Source organism: Oncorhynchus masou, chromosome 24, assembly GCF_036934945.1.
Source record: "Oncorhynchus masou masou isolate Uvic2021 chromosome 24, UVic_Omas_1.1, whole genome shotgun sequence".
Taxonomy (NCBI): domain Eukaryota; kingdom Metazoa; phylum Chordata; class Actinopteri; order Salmoniformes; family Salmonidae; genus Oncorhynchus; species Oncorhynchus masou.
Genome location: NC_088235.1, coordinates 21238937 through 21260589, shown reverse-complemented (window position 1 = coordinate 21260589; position 21653 = coordinate 21238937). Strand labels below are relative to the sequence as shown.

The 21653-nt window shown below is 38.2% G+C and overlaps 1 protein-coding gene across 1 annotated transcript in view; it reads right to left on the bottom strand.

The window, feature by feature from the left end:
- Window positions 1–21653, bottom strand: part of LOC135511894 (piggyBac transposable element-derived protein 5-like) — a 57840-nt gene that overhangs the window by 13788 nt on the left and 22399 nt on the right. The window contains exons 3-5 of the mRNA XM_064933411.1: window positions 20362–20496; window positions 2091–2271; window positions 702–899 (exon numbers count right to left, since the gene is read on the bottom strand). Coding sequence (XP_064789483.1) covers window positions 702–899; window positions 2091–2271; window positions 20362–20496 — 514 coding nt within the window. The remainder of the gene's footprint in view (window positions 1–701; window positions 900–2090; window positions 2272–20361; window positions 20497–21653) is intronic.

Sequence of the window (21653 nt, the reverse complement as noted above, 5' to 3'; positions counted from 1 at the left end):
AACGCTGGGCCAATTGTTCCTATGGAACTCCCAATCATGTCCGGTTGTGATTCAGCCTGGAATCAAACTAGGGTCTGTAGTGACGCCTCTACCACTGAGATGCAGTGCCTTAGACCGCTGCGCCACTCGGGAATGGAAATATTAACTCTCCATCGATTCCACTCATCTCCTCTGGATCCATGCTGTTTATCTATCCAGATATATTGCATTTTCTCACCTCTTATTTTACAAATGGAATTAAATGTGTCTGAGGTGAGAAACCTTTTCACGTGCCAAACAGGGATTTTGTCATTTTCTCTGATCATCACTCCATCCTCAGGGAGAGAGAATGATGAGAGAGAATGATGAGGTGTTTCATGACAGTTCTCCAGCAGTCTACAGGGTAGATGAGTGCATTAACACCTAGGAGTTACTTTGATCTGGGAAATCCACATCATGTCAATTGTGGGTGGTGAATCATTTTGTATCAGTCAGCCCTAAAGAGCTTCATAATGATGCTCCATTTCAGTAGTGATGCAGTAGGTTGACATGATCAAAATAAAGACAAACGTTTTGCTTTACAATTGAAGGCAGATCACCACAAATCTATGCCCATGATTGAACACAGTTTAAACATCCACCTGAACGTATCTTCTGAATGAAAAGGTATGAAAAAGAAAATGTTGTTAATATAACACTAGTTGCAGAGCGGGAGTCCTCACCTTCCTTGGTGGGTGAGTAGGCGTTGGTAAGGAAGCGGAAGTGTCCCTTGTTGTACCAGCTGATGAGGGAGGTGTTGCCTCTCATCATGCTGCGGGACTGGCCTCTCTGCTGGGGGCTCTCAGGGTTCACCAGCATGCACTGGGGCAGGCCGGTGCAGTCACTCTTCCTGGTGCTCAGCAGCCCACAGCAGTAGATCTCTGGTAGAGGGCAAACACACAACTTTAGACATCTGGGTCATGTTCAGGTTGGTGCAACATACAAAGAGGATTTTCAGCTAAATGTTCCACCACACTGCTAAATCTACTTCTGTGTGCACAATGTAATGTACTTGTGGGTGCTTTGATCCTGATGTGTGCTGATTGACCATCTTTCTACAAGGCCTACTAGTCAATGAGAGGCCTCATCATATTTGTAGGAATATTTTGTTAATGCCTAGGCTATAGAGATGCATTCACACAATTAACTCATTATTATGCAACATTTTAAATTTGATTACAATTATTTATTGTCAATTATTCTTGAATTTGTTAGGCTATACAATTAAGTAGATTAATGAACTGATAATACATTCATACATTTTATTTTGTATCATTTTTTTAATATGATAGAATATTGCATTCTATTATACATCCTATGTGAATAATGTTCATTACTGTTCATTTGTGTATTCATAATAATAATAATCGCAAAATCTGTCTGAAATGGAATATTTCGCCTATTGTTCATGTCCATATAGCCTAGGACAATGTTGTAAAGTACTGTTCTTCCTTATCCACCTAATGAACAAATTTGATTTTTTTGTGATTTTTTTTTGCTTGCTCGCCTCACTTTTCTGGGGGGAAAATCTGTTAAACAGTGAATCAATATTGTCTGGCCTTACAGGTGCTCAGTCAGTGTTGAGATTGAGAGCAGAGGATAAAGCCTAGTGGAGGGCACTGAGGACAGACTCTCCCTCTACCACATCTTACTCAACAAGGGGTGAACGAAAGACTGTTTCGTTCACAGAGCTGTTTGCTCTGTTCATTAACAATAGGATGAGCTGGTGCTCTCAGTTTCCAAAATAAGAATCAGGAGAATTTAATGTACGTCATCTTCACAGTTTACTGTATGGCCAGTTACGCAGCTTAGTGGGTGGTAGGCATGGAAGCAGAATACACACAATTTACATATTGGTTCTCAGGGAAGTCTCAAGGTGAACTTCAATTGACAGTCTTCAATTTCAGTGCTAGAGTAGCCGGAGGTTGTTTATGGTAATTAAAAACGGAAGAGGATCAGCAGGAAGGAGATTACAGTACTGTAAAGAGAGAGAGGGCAGAGAGAGTGAAAGAGAGGAAAGAGGTAGATGGAAAGAATGAGGAGTAAAGAGATAAATGGGATGAAAGATCTACCCTGTTTCTCAAACTCCTGGTACAGGTTGAGGCTGGTGATGCTGGGCCCGGTGAAGATGATGCTGTTGCGGCCTGAGAGGTTCTGACACAGCTGTTTGGCCACCATACTGTGGAGCTGAGGCTTGTTCTTCAGGGTGGCCAACCCATCAGGACCCTGGCCCTCCTTCAGATGCACATAGATCTGGAAGAGAGACAGAGACAGTCAATACCACCACAATCAGGTATCCTAGCGTTTAAGAGCATTGGGCCAGTAACCAAAAGGTCACTGGTTCGAATCACTTGAGCCGACAAGGCAAAAAAATAATAATAAATTTAAAAAATAATAATAATAATAATAATAAAATCAAATAAAACGGTCAATATGACCTTGAGCAAGGCACTAATACTAACCCCTACCATTGACAATAATACTAACCCTGTAGTTTTCCATTGACAATAATACTAACCCTGTAGTTTACCATTGACAATAATACTAACCCTGTAGTTTACCATTGACAATAATACTAACCCTGTAGTTTTCCATTGACAATAATACTAACCCTGTAATTTTCCATTGACAATAATACTAACCCTGTAGTTTACCATTGACAATAATACTAACCCTGTAGTTTTCCATTGACAATAATACTAACCCTGTAGTTTACCATTGACAATAATACTAACCCTGTAGTTTTCCATTGACAATAATACTAACCCTGTAGTTTTCCATTGACAATAATACTAACCCTGTAGTTTTCCATTGACAATAATACTAACCCTGTAGTTTACCATTGACAATAATACTAACCCTGTAGTTTACCATTGACAATAATACTAACCCTGTAGTTTACCATTGACAATAATACTAACCCTGTAGTTTTCCATTGACAATAATACTAACCCTGTAGTTTACCATTGACAATAATACTAACCCTGTAGTTTACCATTGACAATAATACTAACCCTGTAGTTTTCCATTGACAATAATACTAACCCTGTAGTTTTCCATTGACAATAATACTAACCCTGTAGTTTACCATTGACAATAATACTAACCCTGTAGTTTACCATTGACAATAATACTAACCCTGTAGTTTACCATTGACAATAATACTAACCCTGTAGTTTTCCATTGACAATAATACTAACCCTGTAGTTTTCCATTGACAATAATACTAACCCTGTAGTTTACCATTGACAATAATACTAACCCTGTAGTTTACCATTGACAATAATACTAACCCTGTAGTTTTCCATTGACAATAATACTAACCCTGTAGTTTTCCATTGACAATAATACTAACCCTGTAGTTTACCATTGACAATAATACTAACCCTGTAGTTTACCATTGACAATAATACTAACCCTGTAGTTTACCATTGACAATAATACTAACCCCGTAATTCTCCATTGACAATACTACTAACCCTGTAGTTTACCATTGACAATAATACTAACCCTGTAGTTTTCCATTGACAATAATACTAACCCTGTAGTTTTCCATTGACAATAATACTAACCCTGTAGTTTACCATTGACAATAATACTAACCCTGTAGTTTACCATTGACAATAATACTAACCCCGTAATTCTCCATTGACAATAATACTAACCCTGTAGTTTACCATTGACAATAATACTAACCCTGTAGTTTTACATTGACAATAATACTAACCCCGTAATTCTCCATTGACAATACTACTAACTCTGTTGTTTTCCATTGACAATAATACTAACTCTGTAGTTTTCCATTGACAATAATACTAACCCTGTAGTTTACCATTGACAATAATACTAACCCCGTAATTCTCCATTGACAATAATACTAACCCTGTAGTTTACCATTGACAATAATACTAACCCTGTAGTTTACCATTGACAATAATACTAACCCCGTAATTCTCCATTGACAATAATACTAACCCTGTAGTTTACCATTGACAATAATACTAACCCTGTAGTTTTCCATTGACAATAATACTAACCCTGTAGTTTTCCATTGACAATAATACTAACCCTGTAGTTTTCCATTGACAATAATACTAACCCTGTAGTTTTCCATTGACAATAATACTAACCCTGTAGTTTTCCATTGACAATAATACTAACCCTGTAGTTTTCCATTGACAATAATACTAACCCTGTAGTTTTCCATTGACAATAATACTAACCCTGTAGTTTACCATTGACAATAATACTAACCCCGTAATTCTCCATTGACAATAATACTAACCCTGTAGTTTACCATTGACAATAATACTAACCCTGTAGTTTTACATTGACAATAATACTAACCCCGTAATTCTCCATTGACAATACTACTAACTCTGTTGTTTTCCATTGACAATAATACTAACTCTGTAGTTTTCCATTGACAATAATACTAACCCTGTAGTTTTACATTGACAATAATACCCTGTAACCCAATAATTCTCCATTGACAATACTACTAACCCTGTTGTTTTCCATTGACAATAATACTAACCCTGTAGTTTTCCATTGACAATAATACTAACCCTGTAGTTTTCCATTGACAATAATACTAACCTTGTAGTTTGCCATTGACAATAATACTAACCCTGTAGTTTACCATTGACAATAATACTAACCCTGTAGTTTACCATTGACAATAATACTAACCCTGTAGTTTACCATTGACAATAATACTAACCCCGTAATTCTCCATTGACAATAATACTAACCCTGTAGTTTACCATTGACAATAATACTAACCCTGTAGTTTACCATTGACAATAATACTAACCCTGTAGTTTTCCATTGACAATAATACTAGCCCTGTAGTTTTCCATTGACAATAATACTAACCCTGTAGTTTTCCATTGACAATAATACTAACCCTGTAGTTTTCCATTGACAATAATACTAACCCTGTAGTTTTCCATTGACAATAATACTAACCCTGTAGTTTTCCATTGACAATAATACTAACCTTGTAGTTTGCCATTGACAATAATACTAACCCTGTAGTTTACCATTGACAATAATACTAACCCTGTAGTTTACCATTGACAATAATACTAACCCTGTAGTTTACCATTGACAATAATACTAACCCCGTAATTCTCCATTGACAATAATACTAAACCTGTAGTTTACCATTGACAATAATACTAACCCTGTAGTTTACCATTGACAATAATACTAACCCTGTAGTTTTCCATTGACAATAATACTAGCCCTGTAGTTTTCCATTGACAATAATACTAACCCTGTAGTTTTCCATTGACAATAATACTAACCCTGTAGTTTTCCATTGACAATAATACTAACCCTGTAGTTTTCCATTGACAATAATACTAACCCTGTAGTTTTCAATTGACAATAATACTAACCCTGTAGTTTTCCATTGACAATAATACTAACCCTGTAGTTTACCATTGACAATAATACTAACCCTGTAGTTTACCATTGACAATAATACTAACCCCGTAATTCTCCATTGACAATACTACTAACTCTGTTGTTTTCCATTGACAATAATACTAACTCTGTAGTTTTCCATTGACAATAATACTAACCCTGTAGTTTTACATTGACAATAATACGAACCCCGTAATTCTCCATTGACAATACTACTAACCCTGTTGTTTTCCATTGACAATAATACTAACCCTGTAGTTTTCCATTGACAATAATACTAACCCTGTAGTTTTCCATTGACAATAATACTAACCCTGTAGTTTTCCATTGACAATAATACTAACCTTGTAGTTTTCCATTGACAATAATACTAACCCTGTAGTTTACCATTGGCAATAATACTAACCCTGTAGTTTACCATTGACAATAATACTAACCCTGTAGTTTACCATTGACAATAATACTAACCCCGTAATTCTCCATTGACAATACTACTAACCCTGTAGTTTACCATTGACAATAATACTAACCCTGTAGTTTACCATTGACAATAATACTAACCCTGTAGTTTTCCATTGACAATAATACTAACCCTGTAGTTTTCCATTGACAATAATACTAACCCTGTAGTTTTCCATTGACAATAATACTAACCCTGTAGTTTTCCATTGACAATAATACTAACCCTGTAGTTTTCCATTGACAATAATACTAACCCTGTAGTTTTCCATTCACAATAATACTAACCCTGTAGTTTACCATTGACAATAATACTAACCCTGTAGTTTACCATTGACAATAATACTAACCCTGTAGTTTACCATTGACAATAATACTAACCCTGTAGTTTACCATTGACAATAATACTAACCCCGTAATTCTCCATTGACAATAATACTAACCCTGTAGTTTACCATTGACAATAATACTAACCCTGTAGTTTACCATTGACAATAATACTAACCCTGTAGTTTTCCATTGACAATAATACTAGCCCTGTAGTTTTCCATTGACAATAATACTAACCCTGTAGTTTTCCATTGACAATAATACTAACCCTGTAGTTTTCCATTGACAATAATACTAACCCTGTAGTTTTCCATTGACAATAATACTAACCCTGTAGTTTTCCATTGACAATAATACTAACCTTGTAGTTTGCCATTGACAATAATACTAACCCTGTAGTTTACCATTGACAATAATACTAACCCTGTAGTTTACCATTGACAATAATACTAACCCTGTAGTTTACCATTGACAATAATACTAACCCCGTAATTCTCCATTGACAATAATACTAACCCTGTAGTTTACCATTGACAATAATACTAACCCTGTAGTTTACCATTGACAATAATACTAACCCTGTAGTTTACCATTGACAATAATACTAACCCTGTAGTTTTCCATTGACAATAATACTAACCCTGTAGTTTTCCATTGACAATAATACTAACCCTGTAGTTTTCCATTGACAAAAATACTAACCCTGTAGTTTTACATTGACAATAATACGAACCCCGTAATTCTCCATTGACAATAATACTAACCCTGTTGTTTTCCATTGACAATAATACTAACCCTGTAGTTTACCATTGACAATAATACTAACCCTGTAGTTTACCATTGACAATAATACTAACCCCGTAATTCTCCATTGACAATACTACTAACCCTGTAGTTTACCATTGACAATAATACTAACCCTGTAGTTTACCATTGACAATAATACTAACCCTGTAGTTTTCCATTGACAATAATACTAACCCTGTAGTTTTCCATTGACAATAATACTAACCCTGTAGTTTTCCATTGACAATAATACTAACCCTGTAGTTTTCCATTGACAAAAATACTAACCCTGTAGTTTTCCATTGACAATAATACTAACCCTGTAGTTTTCCATTGACAATAATACTAACCCTGTAGTTTACCATTGACAATAATACTAACCCCGTAATTCTCCATTGACAATAATACTAACCCTGTAGTTTACCATTGACAATAATACTAACCCTGTAGTTTTACATTGACAATAATACTAACCCTGTAGTTTACCATTGACAATAATTCTCCATTGACAATACTACTAACCCTGTAGTTTTCCATTGACAACAATACTAACCCCGTAGTTTTCCATTGACAATAATACTAACCCCGTAGTTTACCATTGACAATAATACTAACCCTGTAATTCTCCATTGACAATACTACTAACCCTGTAGTTTTCCATTGACAATAATACTAACCCTGTAGTTTTCCATTGACAATAATACTAACCCTGTAGTTTTCCATTGACAATAATACTAGCCCTGTAGTTTTCCATTGACAATAATACTAACCCTGTAGTTTTCCATTGACAATAATACTAACCCTGTAGTTTTCCATTGACAATAATACTAACCCTGTAGTTTTCCATTGACAATAATACTAACCCTGTAGTTTTCCATTGACAATAATACTAACCCTGTAGTTTTCCATTGACAATAATACTAACCCTGTAGTTTTCCATTGACAATAATACTAACCCTGTAGTTTACCATTGACAATAATACTAACCCTGTAGTTTACCATTGACAATAATACTAACCCCGTAATTATCCATTGACAATAATACTAACCCTGTAGTTTACCATTGACAATAATACTAACCCTGTAGTTTTACATTGACAATAATACTAACCCCGTAATTCTCCATTGACAATACTACTAACCCTGTAGTTTACCATTGACAATAATACTAACCCCGTAATTCTCCATTGACAATAATACTAACCCTGTAGTTTTCCATTGACAATAATACTAACCCTGTAGTTTACCATTGACAATAATACTAACCCTGTAGTTTACCATTGACAATAATACTAACCTTGTAGTTTTCCATTGACAATAATACTAACCCTGTAGTTTACCATTGACAATAATACTAACCCTGTAGTTTACCATTGACAATAATACTAACCCTGTAGTTTACCATTGACAATAATACTAACCCCGTAATTCTCCATTGACAATACTACTAACCCTGTAGTTTACCATTGACAATAATACTAACCCTGTAGTTTACCATTGACAATAATACTAACCCTGTAGTTTTCCATTGACAATAATACTAACCCTGTAGTTTTCCATTGACAATAATACTAACCCTGTAGTTTTCCATTGACAATAATACTAACCCTGTAGTTTTCCATTGACAAAAATACTAACCCTGTAGTTTTCCATTGACAATAATACTAACCCTGTAGTTTTCCATTGACAATAATACTAACCCTGTAGTTTACCATTGAAAATAATACTAACCCCGTAATTCTCCATTGACAATAATACTAACCCTGTAGTTTACCATTGGCAATAATACTAACCCTGTAGTTTTACATTGACAATAATACTAACCCCGTAATTCTCCATTGACAATACTACTAACCCTGTAGTTTTCCATTGACAACAATACTAACCCCGTAGTTTTCATTGACAATAATACTAACCCCGTAGTTTACCATTGACAATAATACTAACCCCGTAATTCTCCATTGACAATACTACTAACCCTGTAGTTTTCCATTGACAATAATACTAACCCTGTAGTTTTCCATTGACAATAATACTAACCCTGTAGTTTTCCATTGACAATAATACTAACCCTGTAGTTTTCCAGTGACAATAATACTAACCCTGTAGTTTACCATTGACAATAATACTAACCCCGTAATTCTCCATTGACAATACTACTAACCCCGTAGTTTTCCATTGACAATAATACTAACCCTGTAGTTTACCATTGACAATAATACTAACCCTGTAGTTTTCCATTGACAATAATACTAACCCCATAGTTTACCATTGACAATAATACTAACCCTGTAGTTTTCCATTGACAATACTACTAACCCCATAGTTTTCCATTGACAATAATACTAACCCTGTAGTTTACCATTGACAATAATACTAACCCCGTAATTCTCCATTGACAATACTACTAACCCCGTAGTTTTCCATTGACAATAATACTAACCCTGTAATTCTCCATTGACAATACTACTGACCCTGTAGTTTTCCATTGACAATAATACTAACCCTGTAGTTTTCCATTGACAATAATACTAACCCTGTAGTTTACCATTGACAATAATACTAACCCTGTAGTTTTCCATTGACAATAATACTAGCCCTGTAGTTTTCCAATGACAATAATACTAACCCTGTAGTTTTACATTGACAATAATACTAACCCCGTAATTCTCCATTGACAATACTACTAACCCTGTAGTTTTCCATTGACAACAATACTAACCCCGTAGTTTTCCATTGACAATAATACTAACCCCGTAGTTTACCATTGACAATAATACTAACCCCGTAATTCTCCATTGACAATACTACTAACCCTGTAGTTTTCCATTGACAATAATACTAACCCTGTAGTTTTCCATTGACAATAATACTAACCCTGTAGTTTTCCATTGACAATAATACTAACCCTGTAGTTTTCCAGTGACAATAATACTAACGCTGTAGTTTACCATTGACAATAATACTAACCCCGTAATTCTCCATTGACAATACTACTAACCCCGTAGTTTTCCATTGACAATAATACTAACCCTGTAGTTTACCATTGACAATAATACTAACCCTGTAGTTTTCCATTGACAATAATACTAACCCTGTAGTTTTCCATTGACAATAATACTAACCCCGTAGTTTACCATTGACAATAATACTAACCCCGTAATTCTCCATTGACAATACTACTAACCCCATAGTTTTCCATTGACAATAATACTAACCCCGTAATTCTCCATTGACAATACTACTAACCCCATAGTTTTCCATTGACAATAATACTAACCCTGTAGTTTACCATTGACAATAATACTAACTCCGTAATTCTCCATTGACAATACTACTAACCCCATAGTTTTCCATTGACAATAATACTAACCCTGTAATTCTCCATTGACAATACTACTGACCCTGTAGTTTTCCATTGACAATAATACTAACCCTGTAGTTTTCCATTGACAATAATACTAACCCTGTAGTTTACCATTGACAATAATACTAACCCTGTAGTTTTCCATTGACAATAATACTAGCCCTGTAGTTTTCCATTGACAATAATACTAACCCTGTAGTTTTCCATTGACAATAATACTAACCCTGTAGTTTTCCATTGACAATAATACTAACCCTGTAGTTTTCCATTGACAATAATACTAACCCTGTAGTTTTCCACTGACAATAATACTAACCCTGTAGTTTACCATTGACAATAATACTAACCCTGTAGTTTACCATTGACAATAATACTAACCCCGTAATTCTCCATTGACAATAATACTAACCCTGTAGTTTACCATTGACAATAATACTAACCCTGTAGTTTTACATTGACAATAATACTAACCCTGTAGTTTTCCATTGACAATAATACTAACTCTGTAGTTTTCCATTGACAATAATACTAACCCTGTAGTTTTACATTGACAATAATACGAACCCCGTAATTCTCCATTGACAATACTACTAACCCTGTTGTTTTCCATTGACAATAATACTAACCCTGTAGTTTTCCATTGACAATAATACTAACCCTGTAGTTTTCCATTGACAATAATACTAACCTTGTAGTTTTCCATTGACAATAATACTAACCCTGTAGTTTACCATTGACAATAATACTAACCCTGTAGTTTACCATTGACAATAATACTAACCCTGTAGTTTACCATTGACAATAATACTAACCCCGTAATTCTCCATTGACAATAATACTAACCCTGTAGTTTACCATTGACAATAATACTAACCCTGTAGTTTTACATTGACAATAATACTAACCCCGTAATTCTCCATTGACAATACTACTAACTCTGTTGTTTTCCATTGACAATAATACTAACTCTGTAGTTTTCCATTGACAATAATACTAACCCTGTAGTTTTACATTGACAATAATACGAACCCCGTAATTCTCCATTGACAATACTACTAACCCTGTTGTTTTCCATTGACAACAATACTAACCCCGTAGTTTTCCATTGACAATAATACTAACCCCGTAGTTTACCATTGACAATAATACGAACCCCGTAATTCTCCATTGACAATACTACTAACCCTGTAGTTTTCCATTGACAATAATACTAACCCTGTAGTTTTCCATTGACAATAATACTAACCCTGTAGTTTTCCAGTGACAATAATACTAACCCTGTAGTTTTCCAGTGACAATAATACTAACCCTGTAGTTTACCATTGACAATAATACTAACCCCGTAATTCTCCATTGACAATACTACTAACCCCGTAGTTTTCCATTGACAATAATACTAACCCTGTAGTTTTCCATTGACAATAATACTAACCCCGTAGTTTTCCATTGACAATAATACTAACCCCGTAGTTTACCATTGACAATAATACTAACCCCGTAATTCTCCATTGACAATACTACTAACCCCGTAGTTTTCCTTTGACAATAATACTAACCCTGTAGTTTACCATTGACAATAATACTAACCCTGTAGTTTTCCATTGACAATAATACTAACCCTGTAGTTTTCCATTGACAATAATACTAACCCCGTAGTTTACCATTGACAATAATACTAACCCCGTAATTCTCCATTGACAATACTACTAACCCCATAGTTTTCCATTGACAATAATACTAACCCTGTAGTTTACCATTGACAATAATACTAACCCCGTAATTCTCCATTGACAATACTACTAACCCTGTAGTTTTCCATTGACAATAATACTAACCCTGTAATTCTCCATTGACAATACTACTGACCCTGTAGTTTTCCATTGACAATAATACTAACCCTGTAGTTTACCATTGACAATAATACTAACCCTGTAGTTTTCCATTGACAATAATACTAGCCCTGTAGTTTTCCATTGACAATAATACTAACCCTGTAGTTTTCCATTGACAATAATACTAACCCTGTAGTTTTCCATTGACAATAATACTAACCTTGTAGTTTTCCATTGACAATAATACTAACCTTGTAGTTTTCCATTGACAATAATACTAACCCTGTAGTTTACCATTGACAATAATACTAACCCTGTAGTTTACCATTGACAATAATACTAACCCTGTAGTTTACCATTGACAATAATACTAACCCCGTAATTCTCCATTGACAATACTACTAACCCTGTAGTTTACCATTGACAATAATACTAACCCTGTAGTTTACCATTGACAATAATACTAACCCTGTAGTTTTCCATTGACAATAATACTAACCCTGTAGTTTTCCATTGACAATAATACTAACCCTGTAGTTTTCCATTGACAATAATACTAACCCTGTAGTTTTCCATTGACAATAATACTAACCCTGTAGTTTTCCATTGACAATAATACTAACCCTGTAGTTTTCCATTGACAATAATACTAACCATGTAGTTTACCATTGACAATAATACTAACCCTGTAGTTTACCATTGACAATAATACTAACCCCGTAATTCTCCATTGACAATAATACTAACCCTGTAGTTTACCATTGACAATAATACTAACCCTGTAGTTTTACATTGACAATAATACTAACCCCGTAATTCTCCATTGACAATACTACTAACTCTGTTGTTTTCCATTGACAATAATACTAACTCTGTAGTTTTCCATTGACAATAATACTAACCCTGTAGTTTTACATTGACAATAATACGAACCCCGTAATTCTCCATTGACAATACTACTAACCCTGTTGTTTTCCATTGACAATAATACTAACCCTGTAGTTTTCCATTGACAATAATACTAACCCTGTAGTTTACCATTGACAATAATACTGACCCTGTAGTTTTCCATTGACAATAATACTAACCCTGTAGTTTTCCATTGACAATAATACTAACCCTGTAGTTTTCCATTGACAATAACACAAACCCTGCAGTTTACCATTGACAATAATACTAACCCTGTAGTTTACCATTGACAATAATACTAACCCTGTAGTTTTCCATTGACAATAATACTAACCCTGTAGTTTTCCATTGACAATAATACTAACCCTGTAGTTTTCCATTGACAATAATACTAACCCTGTAGTTTTCCATTGACAATAATACTAACCCTGTAGTTTTCCATTGACAATAATACTAACCCTGTAGTTTACCATTGACAATAATACTAACCCTGTAGTTTACCATTGACAATAATACTAACCCCGTAATTCTCCATTGACAATAATACTAACCCTGTAGTTTACCATTGGCAATAATACTAACCCCGTAGTTTTACATTGACAATAATACTAACCCCGTAATTCTCCATTGACAATACTACTAACCCTGTTGTTTTCCATTGACAATAATACTAACTCTGTAGTTTTCCATTGACAATACTACTAACCCTGTTGTTTTCTATTGACAATACTACTAACCCCGTAATTCTCCATTGACAATACTACTAACCCTGTTGTTTTCCATTGACAATAATACTAACCCTGTAGTTTTCCATTGACAATATTACTAACCCTGTAGTTTTCCATTGACAATAATACTAACCCTGTAGTTTTCCATTGACAATAATACGAACCCTGTAGTTTTCCATTGACAATAATACTAACCCTGTAGTTTTCCATTGACAATAATACTAACCCTGTAGTTTACCATTGACAATAATACTAACCCCGTAATTCTCCATTGACAATACTACTAACCCCGTAATTCTCCATTGACAATACTACTAACCCTGTAGTTTACCATTGACAATAATACTAACCCTGTTGTTTTCCATTGACAATAATACTAACCCTGTAGTTTTCCATTGACAATAATACCAACCCTGTAGTTTTCCATTGACAATAATACTAACCCTGTAGTTTTCCATTGACAATAATACTAACCCTGTAGTTTTCCATTGACAATAATACTAACCCTGTAGTTTACCATTGACAATAATACTAACCCTGTAGTTTTCCATTGACAATAATACTAACCCTGTAGTTTACCATTGACAATAATACTAACCCTGTAGTTTTCCATTGACAATAATACTAACCCCGTAATTCTCCATTGACAATACTACTAACCCTGTAGTTTTCCATTGACAATAATACTAACCCTGTAGTTTACCATTGACAATACTACTAACCCTGTAGTTTACCATTGACAATAATACTAACCCTGTAGTTTTCCATTGACAATAATACTAACCCCGTAATTCTCAATTGACAATACTACTAACCCTGTTGTTTTCCATTGACAATAATACTAACCCTGTAGTTTACCATTGACAATACTACTAACCCCGTAATTCTCCATTGACAATACTACTAACCCTGTAGTTGTCCATTGACAATAATACTAACCCTGTAGTTTTCCATTGACAATAATACTAACCCTGTAGTTTTCCATTGACAATAATACTAACCCTGTAGTTTTCCATTGACAATAATACTAACCCCGTAATTCTCCATTGACAATACTACTAACCCTGTAGTTTACCATTGACAATAATACTAACCCTGTAGTATTCCATTGACAATACTACTAACCCTGTAGTTTTCCATTGACAATACTACTAACCCTGTAGTTTTCCATTTCATGCATGCCAACATCAGAAGCCTCCTCCCTAAGTTTGTTTTACTCACTGCTTTAGCACACTCTGCTCACCCTGATGTCCTTGCCGTGTCTGAATCCTGGCTCAGGAAGGCCACCAAAAATTCTGAGATTTCCATACCCAACTATAACATTTTCCGTCAAGATAGAACTGCCAAAGGGGGAGGAGTTGCAGTCTACTGCAGAGATCGCCTGCAAAGTTATGTCATACTTTCCAGGTCCATACCCAAACAGTTCGAACTACTAATCTTAAAAATGACTCTCTCCAGAAATAAGTCTCTCACTGTTGCCGCCTGCTACCGACCCCACTCAGCTCCCAGCTGTGCCCTGGACACCATTTGTGAATTGATCGCCCCCCATCTAGCTTCAGAGTTTGTTCTGTTAGGTGACCTAAACTGGGATATGCTTAACACCCCGGCAGTCCTACAATCTAACCTAGATGCCCTCAATCTCACACAAATCATCAAGGAACCCACCAGATACAACGCTAAATCTGTAAACAAGGGCACCCTCATAGACATCATCCTGCCCTGCCTATCTAAGGTCTTCGAAAGCCATCTTGAATCACACCGTACCTTCTCCGCTGTGCAATCTGGTTTCCGAGCCTGTCACGGGTGCACCTCAGCCACGCTCAAGGTACTAAACGATATCATAACGGCCATCGATAAAAGACAGTACTGTGCAGCCGTCTTCATCGACCTCGCCAAGGCTTTCGACTCTGTCAATCACCATATTCTTATCGGCAGACTCAGTAGCCTCGGTTTTTCTGATGACTGCCTTGCCTGGTTCACCAACTACTTTGCAGACCGAGTTCAGTGTGCCAAATCGGAGGGCATGCTGTCCGGTCCTCTGGCAGTCTCTATGGGGGTGCCACAGGGTTCAATTCTCGGGCCGACTCTTTTCTCTGTATATATCAATGATGTTGCTCTTGCTGCGGGCGATTCCCTGATCCACCTCTACGCAGACGACACCATTCTATATACTTCCGGCCCGTCCTTGGACACTGTGCTATCTAACCTCCAAACGAGCTTCAATGCCATACAACACTCCTTCCGTGGCCTCCAACTGCTCTTAAACGTTAGTAAAACCAAATGCATGCTTTTCAACCGTTCGCTGCCTGCACCTGCATGCCTGACTAGTATCACCACCCTGGATGGTTCCGACCTTGAATATGTGGACATATATAAGTATCTAGGTGTCTGGCTAGACTGTAAACTCTCCTTCCAGACTCATATCAAACATCTCCAATCGAAAATCAAATCTAGAGTCGGCTTTCTATTCCGCAACAAAGCCTCCTTCTCTCACGCCGCCAAACTTACCCTTGTAAAACTGACTATCCTACCGATCTTCGACTTCGGCGACGTCATCTACAAAATAGCTTCTAACACTCTACTCAGCAAACTGGATGCAGTTTATCACAGTGCCATCCGTTTTGTCACTAAAGCACCTTATACCACCCACCACTGCGACCTGTATGCTCTAGTCGGCTGGCCCTCGCTACATATTCGTCGCCAGACCCACTGGTTCCAGGTCATCTACAAGACATATCAGTGTGGATGACGGATCACCACCTCAAGCTGAACCTCGGCAAGACGGAGCTGCTCTTCCTCCCGGGGAAGGACTGCCCGTTCCATGATCTCGCCATCACGGTTGACAACTCCATTGTGTCCTCCTCCCAGAGCGCTAAAAACCTTGGCGTGATCCTGGACAACACCCTGTCGTTCTCAACTAACATCAAGGCGGTGGCCCGTTCCTGTAGGTTCATGCTCTACAACATCCGCAGAGTACGCCCCTGCCTCACACAGGAAGCGGCGCAGGTCCTAATCCAGGCACTTGTCATCTCCCGTCTGGATTACTGCAACTCGCTGTTGGCTGGGCTCCCTGCCTGTGCCATTAAACCCCTACAACTCATCCAGAACGCCGCAGCCCGTCTGGTGTTCAACCTTCCCAAGTTCTCTCACGTCACCCCGCTCCTCCGCTCTCTCCACTGGCTTCCAGTTGAAGCTCGCATCCGCTACAAGACCATGGTGCTTGCCTACGGAGCTGTGAGGGGAACGGCACCGCAGTACCTCCAGGCTCTGATCAGGCCCTACACCCAAACAAGGGCACTGCGTTCATCCACCTCTGGCCTGCTCGCCTCCCTACCACTGAGGAAGTACAGTTCCCGCTCAGCCCAGTCAAAACTGTTCGCTGCTCTGGCCCCCAATGGTGGAACAAACTCCCTCACGACGCCAGGACAGCGGAGTCAATCACCACCTTCCGGAGACACCTGAAACCCCACCTCTTCAAGGAATACCTAGGATAGGATAAAGCAATCCTTCTCACCCCCCCCTTAAATGATTTAGATGCACTATTGTAAAGTGGCTGTTCCACTGATGTCAGAAGGTGAATTCACCAATTTGTAAGTCGCTCTGGATAAGAGCGTCTGCTAAATGACTTAAATGTTAAATGTAAATGTAAGTTCATGCTAGGTAAAGCCCCGCCTTATCTCAGTTCACTGGTCACGATGGCAACACCCACCCATAGCACGCGCTCCAGCAGGTGTATCTCACTGATCATCCCTAAAGCCAACACCTCATTTGGCCACCTTTCGTTACAGTTCTCTGCTGCCTGTGACTGGAACGAATTGCAAAAATCGCTGAAGTTGGAGACTTTTATCTCCCTCACCAACTTCAAACATCTGCTATCTGAGCAGCTAACCGATCACTGTAGCTGTACATAGTCTTTCGGTAAAAAGCCCACCCAATTTTACCTACCTCATCCCCATACTGTTTTTATTTATTTACTTTCTGCTCTTTTGCACACCAATATCTCTACATGTACATGACCATCTGATCATTTATCACTCCAGTGTTAATCTGCAAAATTATAATTATTTGCCTACCTCCTCATGCCTTTTGCACACAATGTATATAGACTCTCTTTTTTTCTACTGTGTTATTGACTTGTTTATTGTTTACTCCATGTGTAACTCTGTGCTGTCTGTTCACACTGCTATGCTTTATCTTGGCCAGGTCGCAGTTGCAAATGAGAACTTGTTCTCAACTAGCCTACCTGGTTAAAAAAAGGAGAAAGAAAATAAAAAATTGACAATACTACTGACCCTGTAGTTTTCCATTGACAATAATACTAACCCTGTAGTTTTCAATTGACAATACTACTGACCCTGTAGTTTTCCATTGACAATACTACTAACCCTGTTGTTTTCTATTGACAATACTACTAACCCTGTTGTTTTCTATTGACAATACTGCTAACCCTGTTGTTTTCCATTGACAATAATACTAACCCTGTAGTTTTCCATTGACAATAATACTAACCCTGTAGTTTTCCATTGACAATAATACTAACCCTGTAGTTTACCATTGACAATAATACTAACCCTGTAGTTTTCCATTGACAATAATACTAACCCTGTAGTTTACCATTGACAATAATACTAACCCTGTAGTTTTCCATTGACAATAATACTGACCCTGTAGTTTTCCATTGACAATACTACTAACCAAATCAAATCAAATTTATTTGTCACATACACATGGTTAGCAGATGTTAATGTGAGTGTAGCGAAATGCTTGTGCTTCTAGTTCTGACAATGCAGTAATAACCAACAAGTAATCTAACTAACAATTCCTAAACTACTGTCTTATACACAGTGAAGGGGATAAAGAATATGTACATAAGGATATATGAATGAGTGATGGTACAGAGCAGCATAGGCAAGATACAGTAGATGGTATCGAGTACAGTATATACATATGAGATGAGTATGTAAACAAAGTGGCATAGTTAAAGTGGCTAGTGATACATGTATTACATAAGGATGCAGTCGATGATATAGAGTACAGTATATACGTATGCATATGAGATGAATAATGTAGGGTAAGTAACATTATATAAGGTAGCATTGTTTAAAGTGGCTAGTGATATATTTACATCAATTCCCATTATTAAAGTGGCTGGAGTTGAGTCAGTGTCAGTGTGTTGGCAGCAGCCACTCAATGTTAGTGGTGGCTGTTTAACAGTCTGATGGCCTTGAGATAGAAGCTGTTTTTCAGTCTCTCGGTCCCTGCTTTGATGCACCTGTACTGACCTCGCCTTCTGGATGATAGCGGGGTGAACAGGCAGTGGCTCGGGTGGTTGATGTCCTTGATGATCTTTATGGCCTTCCTGTAACATCAGGTGGTGTAGGTAACCTGGAGGGCAGGTAGTTTGCCCCCGATGATGCGTTGTGCAGACCTCACTACCCTCTGGAGAGCCTTACGGTTGAGGGCGGAGCAGTTGCCGTACCAGGCGGTGATACAGCCCGCCAGGATGCTCTCGATTGTGCATCTGTAGACGTTTGTGAGTGCTTTGGTGACAAGCCGAATTTCTTCAGCCTCCTGAGGTTGAAGAGGCGCTGCTGCGCCTTCTTCACGATGCTGTCTGTGTGAGTGGACCAATTCAGTTTGTCTGTGATGTGTATGCCGAGGAACTTAAAACTTGCTACTCTCTCCACCACTGTTCCATCGATGTGGATAGGGGGGTGTTCCCTCTGCTGTTTCCTGAAGTCCACAATCATCTCCTTAGTTTTGTTGACGTTGAGTGTGAGGTTACAACCCTGTTGTTTTCTATTGACAATACTACTAACCCTGATGTTTTCTATTGACAATAATACTAACCCTGTAGTTTTCTATTGATAACACTAACCCTGTTGTTTTCCATTGACAAAATGAACCCTGTAGTTTTCAAGTAAGAGAAAGCTACACAAAAAAAGGACATGATCGATTGATTCTTCTTCCCACCAACTGGGACACGGCCGGTGCATATCTACACATTCTCATGGCTTCCTGGATCTGTCTGAGGCTTGGGGCAGCAGTCATTTGGTGTATCATACTCCCACCAAGAACAGAGAGCAATTATACTAAGTGGACTGGCGCCTTCTCCTGGGAATCAGTAATAAAACTTTGGTTCTGGAGACTGATTGAGGCACTGGATGGTCCCACATCAGTCATCCAATCACAGTTTGTCTGGATCTCTCAGCTGTGTCTGAGTGAGGGGGAAGGGCATGGTCTGATTGTCCTGTCCTGCAGTGTTGGTGTCCTCTACAGTCTAAACCAATTGCAACTAGTCCTGTGAAAGCCCCAGTGTGGTTGTACTGGGTGTAATTGAAGGTGGACAGTCTTTGTCACAAAGTACAGTACTAGCTCCCAGATATAAGAGTAGAAAACCAAGAGGCTGCAGTCCCTCCCTCCGTCCCCTCATTCTTTCTCCACTGCTCTCACCATCTCCCTTTCTCTCATTTTCTTCTTTCATGCGCACGCACAGTACCTGACAGATGAAACCAGTGGATGTGCACTGGCGGACCCACAGACTGAACTTCCTCTTCTTCCTCTTCCTCAGCTCTCTCTCTGTACAGGTGGTGATGAACACTGGGTCCTCGTCAATAAGGGGCTCATGGAGCACCTATGGAAAAGAGTGAAAGCATCAGTATTACATCATGGAGCACCTTTGGGACAGAGTGAAAGCATCAGTATTACATCATGGAGCACCTATGGGACAGAGTGAAAGCATCAGTATTACATCATGGAGCACCTATGGGACAGAGTGAAAGCATCGGTATTACATCATGGAGCACCTATGGGAAAGAGTGAAAGCATCAGTATTACATCATGGAGCACCTATGGGACAGAGGGAAAGCATCAGTATTACATCATGGAGCACCTATGGGACAGAGTGAAAGCATCAGTATTACATCATGGAGCACCTTTGGGACAGAGGGAAAGCATCGGTATTACATCATGGAGCACCTATGAGACAGAGGGAAAGCATCGGTATTACATCATGGAGCACCTATGGGACAGAGTGAAAGCATCAGTATTACATCATGGAGCACCTTTGGGACAGCATCACCTCACCAACATGTCAATCTTTCCCCTAGCAGTTTGTACAGTTCATATTCAAAGGCATCCTCAAGTGTATCAGTCGTACATTATGTGCAGGATACACATGGTATACATCGTCCAACGAAATGCTTACTTGCAGGTTCCTTCTGGACAATGCAACAACAACAAACAAAGTCCTGTCCTTCAGCCACAAGCAGGTGAATAACCAGGGATGTCTCCTTCAGCCACGAGCAGGTGTATAACCAGGGATGTCTCCTTCAGCCACAAGCAGGTGAATAACCAGGGATGTCTCCTTCAGCCACAAGCAGGTGAATAACCAGGGATGTCTCCTTCAGCCACGAGCAGGTGTATAACCAGGGATGTCTCCTTCAGCCACAAGCAGGTGAATAACCAGGGATGTCTCCTTCAGCCACGAGCAGGTGTATAACCAGGGATGTTTCCTTCAGCCACAAGCAGGTGAATAACCAGGGATGTCTCCTTCAGCCACGAGCAGGTGTATAACCAGGGATGTTTCCTTCAGCCACAAGCAGGTGAATAACCAGGGATGTCTCCTTCAGCCACGAGCAGGTGTATAACCAGGGATGTTTCCTTCAGCCACAAGCAGGTGAATAACCAGGGATGTCTCCTTCAGCCACAAGCAGGTGTATAACCAGGGATGTCTCCTTCAGCCACAAGTAGGTGAATAACCAGGGATGTCTCCTTCAGCCACAAGCAGGT